This window comes from Leuciscus leuciscus, assembly GCF_965113295.1.
Source record: "Leuciscus leuciscus genome assembly, chromosome: 17".
NCBI classification, from domain to species: domain Eukaryota; kingdom Metazoa; phylum Chordata; class Actinopteri; order Cypriniformes; family Leuciscidae; genus Leuciscus; species Leuciscus leuciscus.
This window is the reverse complement of record NC_138741.1, coordinates 1,942,793-1,953,029: the sequence shown is the minus strand read 5'-3', so window position 1 is coordinate 1,953,029 and position 10,237 is coordinate 1,942,793. Positions and strand designations below refer to the sequence as shown.

The window sequence follows — 10,237 nt, the reverse complement described above, 5'->3', positions numbered from 1 at the left end:
GGAATAAATTACACTTTACTATATATTCACATAGAACACAGAAGGTTTACAGTTTGAATAATATTTCACTGTTTTTACTGTATTTTTTATCAAATAAACACAGTCTTGATGAGAAGAGACTTCTTTAAAACATTAAAGGGGTCATGACATGAGAAATCAAATTTCCTTGATTTTTTTACATATAGTAGTTCTTTGTACCATTAAAACATCCTGCAAGTTTCATAGTAAAAAAAATTCCACTTCATTATATTTAATCAAGCCAAGCTCCAAAAACATCTTATTTTGATATTGCGAGATGTGACATCGCAAAACATTTGCATATGCCCGCCTCCCGAGCAAGACATCAACGAACAGTTATACATCATCACACCATAGGCCCCGCCCACTGGCACCATAGGCCCCACCCACTGGCGTTCAGTATCTTAACGTCATTATCCAGCTCAGTTCAGTTCTCATAATATTGTTGATTAAAATAAATGTCACCAAATAAATGCTTCAAAAGCCATTATAATGACTGACGCTGTCTACACTGATACACGTGTGTTCAGTTTCTGACGGACTCCACGCGCTTGAGTCTGCTGACAACAGGACAAATGGAAAAGTGGAAATATATGTTTGTTCAGAGCATTTGACTGAACCACAATGTAATGGAGAGATGAAGCAGTGACTGTATGAATCTGACAGCAGCTGCATCACACACCGATAAGTGAATGATGGGATTTAGTATAGTGTTTAGTATAAACCTTAGTAGCCAAATTGGCCAGTGAGTGAAAAAGTTAATTTCAAACCCTGGACGATAGTGTAGCGGGACTCTCCTCATGACAGATGTGTGTGTGAGCGTGTGTGACGTACCCTCACAGCCGGGGCAGCACTGCTCGGGTCTGAGCACCGGATGGGCACAGCTGGGCACCGGGCAGGAGATCAACACACACATCTCTCGGCCGGCGTGGCAGAAACAGTCCCGGCATCCGTCGTGCCACACGTCTCCCTCCTCTACGCGCCGGCCCCCGGCCGACAGACAGAAGCTGGAGGAGATCGTGACGGAGGAGACGGTGCTGGAAACACTCCTGTGTGAGTCTGAGGACAGACCAATGAAGGACAACATTCAACATAAAGGTCACACTTTACATTACTAGGTTTTTAATTATTTAGTACAAGGTAAAAACTATGTACAGTAGTCAACATTTGAAGTGGATCAAAACCTTTCATCAAAGTTATACATGATATTTACCCGTTCTTGTCTTAGGACAACTTTGATGAACTTTGATCCACTTCAAATGTTGATTACTGTACATAGTTTTTACATTGTACTTTATTTTTAATGGTCTGCTTTTAAAGATGTAAGATATATAGATGGAATTACAGAAATTATTTTCAAAATTTCAGTAAACATGGTAAAAATTACATTATGGCAAAACAAAATACTGTAATAAGTCTTATTTTACTATCATTGATATACTATTATATAGTATTTATTTTAATATTTCCCATTTTAGTTTTAGTCATTTTTACTTGTTTTTTCAAAATATGTCTGTATAGTTTTTATAAATTTTTGTTTCAGTTGTACTTTGTTATTTTACTACAAGTAAATGTTGCAACGAGCTGAAATTTTATTTTTTATATTTTATTTTATTTCAAATATTACAAATGTTTTTTTCTTGGATTTAGTTTAAAAAAAAGTAAAATCTGCATAAATTAAAGCCAGTACAACTAAAACCCAATGTATTAATACTTGACCATTTAAATGTCATTAGCACTGTTAGCATATTAGATTGATATTATCATAGTGTAATATGAATATAATCTCCTATTTAAATCCCCGTCTCCACCTGAAATAACATCCTCTAAACGACTGATATTTTGCCAGAGATGAGTTTACAATTATGCTCTGGATCAACAGAACTGAATGAAAGCGTGTGTTTGCTTTAGGCAGTTTTAGTGATGGTGAAGTTTTCATCTCTCTAAATATTTAAACACTAAAAACTGATCCAGATGTTTGAAAATAGCTGATCTGAGTTTACAACGCGTGTGTGACCGAACACAAGCGCCGACGACTAAAATATACTCCGCAAACACACTATATTTACACAGAGAAACACAACGAGGGCATGAAACGGAGTTGACACAGTTAAAATAACCTGCCCACAAACCACTCGAGCCAGTCCTTTAAACTTATAAGAAGTGTCATCAGGTGAAAATGACTAAATCACATTATTTTCCTCATAATCTCCACTGCACATCAGCTCTTTCCTCTCAGAGTCTCTCTAAGCTCCGCCTCTCTGAGAGCTGCCCTTCTCTGATTGGTCAGATGGCCCAGTCTGCTCTGATTGGTCAGAAACCAAACGCTCATTATCATATCCGAATCTCAGCTCTTGATCACAGTGATACGTACAGTAATGATGGCGTGGGTTTCACCGTATCAATCTCATCAAAGTGGAAAACAGCGTCTTCTCCACATGATCAACACGAACCAAACTCTTCCAGTCTCAGATACACTACAGTGTTTGAGGGCGGGGCTAAGAGACGCTGCTCAGCCAATCAAGACCAGGAAGCTGGCATTATGCAAATGAGTTACAAACCTAAGGTGCATAGTTTACATTCCCTTGCATTTTTTGTGCATATGGAGGTTTTATAAATCGTTTGCTGGAACATCTCTTGATGAACGAGTCCTCATGACCTCTGACCCCCACGGTCCTGCTCTGAACCTCGAACTCACCTTCGCACACACACACACTGCAGCCCTTTCTGCTCTTCTTGTATCCGTCGACACAGTGTTTCTCGCAGGTGAACGGAGGACACCTGACGCACCGGCACATCTCACACCCGTGTTTATTCCTCCTGTGGGAGAAACCAAAGACACGCCATCAGCTCCGGTCAATTACAGACACATTGTGTGATATTTAGGAGGATCTGATGACAGAAATGCAATATCATATACATCACGATGTTTTCAGTGGTGTATAAAGACCTTACATAATGAAGCGTTATGTGTTTATTAGCTTAGAATGAGCATTTCTCTCTACACACACCGCGGGTCCGCTTACATCCACATGTTTCTACGGTGGCCCTGAGCGGACAAACGTGTTTCGTCACTGTGTTGTTCTTCGTGTAAAGAAGCTTCAGCTAAAGTCAGCGAATAAAACACTGACACAATGATGAACAAGTAACAATAATATTCACAATAACATCGTTTTACTGAATAATTAAGTAAACATAATTTCTTAATTTATCAGTTCATTGCTGAACTGGCTACTCTCTGCTGTCTCAGACGACGACATCACTTCCTGTCGGCCACCGTAACTTCTGTTGGGTGCAGTTCACAACCTCACCACTAGATGTGCTAAAACTTACACACTGCACCTTTAAGTCTTAAGGTAAAGATCTGACAAGTTAATTTAGCATTTATCACAAATTCGTATTACAGAAGCAAATCTTGTTGATTTAGGATTCTTATCTTATCTTACAAAATCTCATCTTTCTGTACCGTAAATATATAACACGTGTGTGTGTGTGAGTGAATGCTGCACAATCGAGAACATTAATGAACAACTTTAAAGGAGATTTTCTCAATGTTTAGATTTTTTTGCCTCAGATTCCAGATTTTCAATAGTTGTGTCTCGACCAAATATTGTCCTATCCTAACAAACCACACATCAATGGACAGATTATTTATTCAGTTTTATATGATGTATAAATCTGAATTTCAAAAAATTGACCCATGTGACTGGTTTTGTGGTCCAGGGTCACGAGGTTGAACTGAAATCGCCATGGTTACCAGAACACATAAGATAGGCCTCTAAAGTTGTGCTCCTTCTGTAATGCCCCCCGAGGTCACGAGTTCACCAGCACTAACCAGCAGAAGCGCAGCTCGACTCCTGGTTCCAGTTCAGACCCACTCTAACTTCTGAGAGCGGATGAAAGCACGTCTCACGATACCTCATAATAACGCAGGACACTTTTATGCGTACAGCGTCGTGATTCATTAAAGCTTGGGCGCGATACACCGGATCCAGATGCTCGCGCGGGTCTAACGGGCATCTGGATCTGCTTTATTCTGCTGTGTATGAGCTTCACGAGTCCAGAAACAGGTCAGATCGCTCTAACACACACCTCTAGTGCCCTCGCTAGTGGACTCTATGCTTTATTCTGCTGTGTATGAGCTTCATGAGTCCAGAAACAGGTCAGATCGCTCTAACACACACCTCTAGTGCCCTCGCTAGTGGACTCTATGCTTTATTCTGCTGTGTATGAGCTTCACGAGTCCAGAAACAGGTCAGATCGCTCTAACACACACCTCTAGTGCCCTCGCTAGTGGACTCTATGCTTTATTCTGCTGTGTATGAGCTTCATGAGTCCAGAAACAGCTCAGATCGCTCTAACACACACCTCTAGTGCCCTCGCTAGTGGACTCTATGCTTTATTCTGCTGTGTATGAGCTTCACGAGTCCAGAAACAGGTCAGATCGCTCTAACACACACCTCTAGTGCCCTCGCTAGTGGACTCTATGCTTTATTCTGCTGTGTATGAGCTTCACGAGTCCAGAAACAGGTCAGATCGCTCTAACACACACCTCTAGTGCCCTCGCTAGTGGACTCTGCTTTATTCTGCTGTGTATGAGCTTCATGAGTCCAGAAACAGGTCAGATCGCTCTAACACACACCTCTAGTGCCCTCGCTAGTGGACTCTATGCTTTATTCTGCTGTGTATGAGCTTCACGAGTCCAGAAACAGGTCAGATCGCTCTAACACACACCTCTAGTGCCCTCGCTAGTGGACTCTATGCTGTATTCTGCTGTGTATGAGCTTCACGAGTCCAGAAACAGGTCAGATCGCTCTAACACACACCTCTAGTGCCCTCGCTAGTGGACTCTATGCTTTATTCTGCTGTGTATGAGCTTCACGAGTCCAGAAACAGGTCAGATCGCTCTAACACACACCTCTAGTGCCCTCGCTAGTGGACTCTATGCTTTATTCTGCTGTGTATGAGCTTCACGAGTCCAGAAACAGGTCAGATCGCTCTAACACACACCTCTAGTGCCCTCGCTAGTGGACTCTATGCTTTATTCTGCTGCGTATGAGCTTCACGAGTCCAGAAACAGGTCAGATCGCTCTAACACACACCTCTAGTGCCCTCGCTAGTGGACTCTATGCTTTATTCTGCTGCGTATGAGCTTCACGAGTCCAGAAACAGCTCAGATCGCTCTAACACACACCTCTAGTGCCCTCGCTAGTGGACTCTATGCTTTATTCTGCTGTGTATGAGCTTCATGAGTCCGGAAACAGGTCAGATCGCTCTAACACACACCTCTAGTGCCCTCGCTAGTGGACTCTATGCTTTATTCTGCTGTGTATGAGCTTCACCAGTCCAGAAACAGGTCAGATCGCTCTAACACACACCTCTAGTGCCCTCGCTAGTGGACTCTATGCTTTATTCTGCTGCGTATGAGCTTCACGAGTCCAGAAACAGCTCAGATCGCTCTAACACACACCTCTAGTGCCCTCGCTAGTGGACTCTATGCTTTATTCTGCTGCGTATGAGCTTCACGAGTCCAGAAACAGGTCAGATCGCTCTAACACACACCTCTAGTGCCCTCGCTAGTGGACTCTATGCTTTATTCTGCTGTGTATGAGCTTCACGAGTCCAGAAACAGCTCAGATCGCTCTAACACACACCTCTAGTGCCCTCGCTAGTGGACTCTATGCTTTATTCTGCAGCGTATGAGCTTCACGAGTCCAGAAACAGCTCAGATCGCTCTAACACACACCTCTAGTGCCCTCGCTAGTGGACTCTATGCTTTATTCTGCTGTGTATGAGCTTCACGAGTCCAGAAACAGCTCAGATCGCTCTAACACACATCTCTAGTGCCCTCGCTAGTGGACTCTATGCTTTATTCTGCTGCGTATGAGCTTCACGAGTCCAGAAACAGGTCAGATCGCTCTAACACACACCTCTAGTGCCCTCGCTAGTGGACTCTATGCTTTATTCTGCTGCGTATGAGCTTCACGAGTCCAGAAACAGGTCAGATCGCTCTAACACACACCTCTAGTGCCCTCGCTAGTGGACTCTATGCTTTATTCTGCTGCGTATGAGCTTCACGAGTCCAGAAACAGGTCAGATCGCTCTAACACACACCTCTAGTGCCCTCGCTAGTGGACTCTATGCTTTATTCTGCTGTGTATGAGCTTCACCAGTCCAGAAACAGCTCAGATCGCTCTAACACACACCTCTAGTGCCCTCGCTAGTGGACTCTATGCTTTATTCTGCTGCGTATGAGCTTCACGAGTCCAGAAACAGGTCAGATCGCTCTAACACACACCTCTAGTGCCCTCGCTAGTGGACTCTATGCTTTATTCTGCTGTGTATGAGCTTCACGAGTCCAGAAACAGGTCAGATCGCTCTAACACACACCTCTAGTGCCCTCGCTAGTGGACTCTATGCTTTATTCTGCTGCGTATGAGCTTCACGAGTCCAGAAACAGGTCAGATCGCTCTAACACACACCTCTAGTGCCCTCGCTAGTGGACTCTATGCTTTATTCTGCTGCGTATGAGCTTCACGAGTCCAGAAACAGCTCAGATCGCTCTAACACACACCTCTAGTGCCCTCGCTAGTGGACTCTATGCTTTATTCTGCTGTGTATGAGCTTCACGAGTCCAGAAACAGGTCAGATCGCTCTAACACACACCTCTAGTGCCCTCGCTAGTGGACTCTATGCTTTATTCTGCTGTGTATGAGCTTCACCAGTCCAGAAACAGGTCAGATCGCTCTAACACACACCTCTAGTGCCCTCGCTAGTGGACTCTATGCTTTATTCTGCTGCGTATGAGCTTCACGAGTCCAGAAACAGGTCAGATCGCTCTAACACACACCTCTAGTGCCCTCGCTAGTGGACTCTATGCTTTATTCTGCTGTGTATGAGCTTCACGAGTCCAGAAACAGCTCAGATCGCTCTAACACACACCTCTAGTGCCCTCGCTAGTGGACTCTATGCTTTATTCTGCTGTGTATGAGCTTCACGAGTCCAGAAACAGGTCAGATCGCTCTAACACACACCTCTAGTGCCCTCGCTAGTGGACTCTATGCTTTATTCTGCTGCGTATGAGCTTCACGAGTCCAGAAACAGGTCAGATCGCTCTAACACACACCTCTAGTGCCCTCGCTAGTGGACTCTATGCTTTATTCTGCTGCGTATGAGCTTCACGAGTCCAGAAACAGCTCAGATCGCTCTAACACACACCTCTAGTGCCCTCGCTAGTGGACTCTATGCTTTATTCTGCTGTGTATGAGCTTCATGAGTCCGGAAACAGGTCAGATCGCTCTAACACACACCTCTAGTGCCCTCGCTAGTGGACTCTATGCTTTATTCTGCTGTGTATGAGCTTCACCAGTCCAGAAACAGGTCAGATCGCTCTAACACACACCTCTAGTGCCCTCGCTAGTGGACTCTATGCTTTATTCTGCTGCGTATGAGCTTCACGAGTCCAGAAACAGCTCAGATCGCTCTAACACACACCTCTAGTGCCCTCGCTAGTGGACTCTATGCTTTATTCTGCTGCGTATGAGCTTCACGAGTCCAGAAACAGGTCAGATCGCTCTAACACACACCTCTAGTGCCCTCGCTAGTGGACTCTATGCTTTATTCTGCTGTGTATGAGCTTCACGAGTCCAGAAACAGCTCAGATCGCTCTAACACACACCTCTAGTGCCCTCGCTAGTGGACTCTATGCTTTATTCTGCAGCGTATGAGCTTCACGAGTCCAGAAACAGCTCAGATCGCTCTAACACACACCTCTAGTGCCCTCGCTAGTGGACTCTATGCTTTATTCTGCTGTGTATGAGCTTCACGAGTCCAGAAACAGCTCAGATCGCTCTAACACACATCTCTAGTGCCCTCGCTAGTGGACTCTATGCTTTATTCTGCTGCGTATGAGCTTCACGAGTCCAGAAACAGGTCAGATCGCTCTAACACACACCTCTAGTGCCCTCGCTAGTGGACTCTATGCTTTATTCTGCTGCGTATGAGCTTCACGAGTCCAGAAACAGGTCAGATCGCTCTAACACACACCTCTAGTGCCCTCGCTAGTGGACTCTATGCTTTATTCTGCTGCGTATGAGCTTCACGAGTCCAGAAACAGGTCAGATCGCTCTAACACACACCTCTAGTGCCCTCGCTAGTGGACTCTATGCTTTATTCTGCTGTGTATGAGCTTCACCAGTCCAGAAACAGCTCAGATCGCTCTAACACACACCTCTAGTGCCCTCGCTAGTGGACTCTATGCTTTATTCTGCTGCGTATGAGCTTCACGAGTCCAGAAACAGGTCAGATCGCTCTAACACACACCTCTAGTGCCCTCGCTAGTGGACTCTATGCTTTATTCTGCTGTGTATGAGCTTCACGAGTCCAGAAACAGGTCAGATCGCTCTAACACACACCTCTAGTGCCCTCGCTAGTGGACTCTATGCTTTATTCTGCTGCGTATGAGCTTCACGAGTCCAGAAACAGGTCAGATCGCTCTAACACACACCTCTAGTGCCCTCGCTAGTGGACTCTATGCTTTATTCTGCTGCGTATGAGCTTCACGAGTCCAGAAACAGCTCAGATCGCTCTAACACACACCTCTAGTGCCCTCGCTAGTGGACTCTATGCTTTATTCTGCTGTGTATGAGCTTCACGAGTCCAGAAACAGGTCAGATCGCTCTAACACACACCTCTAGTGCCCTCGCTAGTGGACTCTATGCTTTATTCTGCTGTGTATGAGCTTCACCAGTCCAGAAACAGGTCAGATCGCTCTAACACACACCTCTAGTGCCCTCGCTAGTGGACTCTATGCTTTATTCTGCTGCGTATGAGCTTCACGAGTCCAGAAACAGGTCAGATCGCTCTAACACACACCTCTAGTGCCCTCGCTAGTGGACTCTATGCTTTATTCTGCTGTGTATGAGCTTCACGAGTCCAGAAACAGCTCAGATCGCTCTAACACACACCTCTAGTGCCCTCGCTAGTGGACTCTATGCTTTATTCTGCTGTGTATGAGCTTCACGAGTCCAGAAACAGCTCAGATCGCTCTAACACACACCTCTAGTGCCCTCGCTAGTGGACTCTATGCTTTATTCTGCTGCGTATGAGCTTCACGAGTCCAGAAACAGCTCAGATCGCTCTAACACACACCTCTAGTGCCCTCGCTAGTGGACTCTATGCTTTATTCTGCTGCGTATGAGCTTCACGAGTCCAGAAACAGGTCAGATCGCTCTAACACACACCTCTAGTGCCCTCGCTAGTGGACTCTATGCTTTATTCTGCTGCGTATGAGCTTCACGAGTCCAGAAACAGGTCAGATCGCTCTAACACACACCTCTAGTGCCCTCGCTAGTGGACTCTATGCTTTATTCTGCTGTGTATGAGCTTCACCAGTCCAGAAACAGCTCAGATCGCTCTAACACACACCTCTAGTGCCCTCGCTAGTGGACTCTATGCTTTATTCTGCTGCGTATGAGCTTCACGAGTCCAGAAACAGGTCAGATCGCTCTAACACACACCTCTAGTGCCCTCGCTAGTGGACTCTATGCTTTATTCTGCTGTGTATGAGCTTCACGAGTCCAGAAACAGGTCAGATCGCTCTAACACACACCTCTAGTGCCCTCGCTAGTGGACTCTATGCTTTATTCTGCTGCGTATGAGCTTCACGAGTCCAGAAACAGGTCAGATCGCTCTAACACACACCTCTAGTGCCCTCGCTAGTGGACTCTATGCTTTATTCTGCTGCGTATGAGCTTCACGAGTCCAGAAACAGCTCAGATCGCTCTAACACACACCTCTAGTGCCCTCGCTAGTGGACTCTATGCTTTATTCTGCTGTGTATGAGCTTCACGAGTCCAGAAACAGGTCAGATCGCTCTAACACACACCTCTAGTGCCCTCGCTAGTGGACTCTATGCTTTATTCTGCTGTGTATGAGCTTCACCAGTCCAGAAACAGGTCAGATCGCTCTAACACACACCTCTAGTGCCCTCGCTAGTGGACTCTATGCTTTATTCTGCTGCGTATGAGCTTCACGAGTCCAGAAACAGCTCAGATCGCTCTAACACACACCTCTAGTGCCCTCGCTAGTGGACTCTATGCTTTATTCTGCTGCGTATGAGCTTCACGAGTCCAGAAACAGGTCAGATCGCTCTAACACACACCTCTAGTGCCCTCGCTAGTGGACTCTATGCTTTATTCTGCTGTGTATGAGCTTCACG

The 10,237-nt window shown here is 45.5% G+C and overlaps 1 protein-coding gene across 1 annotated transcript in view; it reads right to left on the bottom strand.

The window, feature by feature from the left end:
• Nucleotides 1-385: 385 nt before the first annotated feature.
• Nucleotides 386-10,237, bottom strand: part of LOC309478887 (cysteine-rich motor neuron 1 protein-like) — a 58,272-nt gene continuing 48,420 nt past the window's right edge. Inside the window, exons 8-9 of the mRNA XM_082142669.1 lie at nt 2,717-2,838; nt 386-1,077 (exon numbers count right to left, since the gene is read on the bottom strand). Coding sequence (XP_081998795.1) covers nt 620-1,077; nt 2,717-2,838 — 580 coding nt within the window. The 3' untranslated portion in view covers nt 386-619. The remainder of the gene's footprint in view (nt 1,078-2,716; nt 2,839-10,237) is intronic.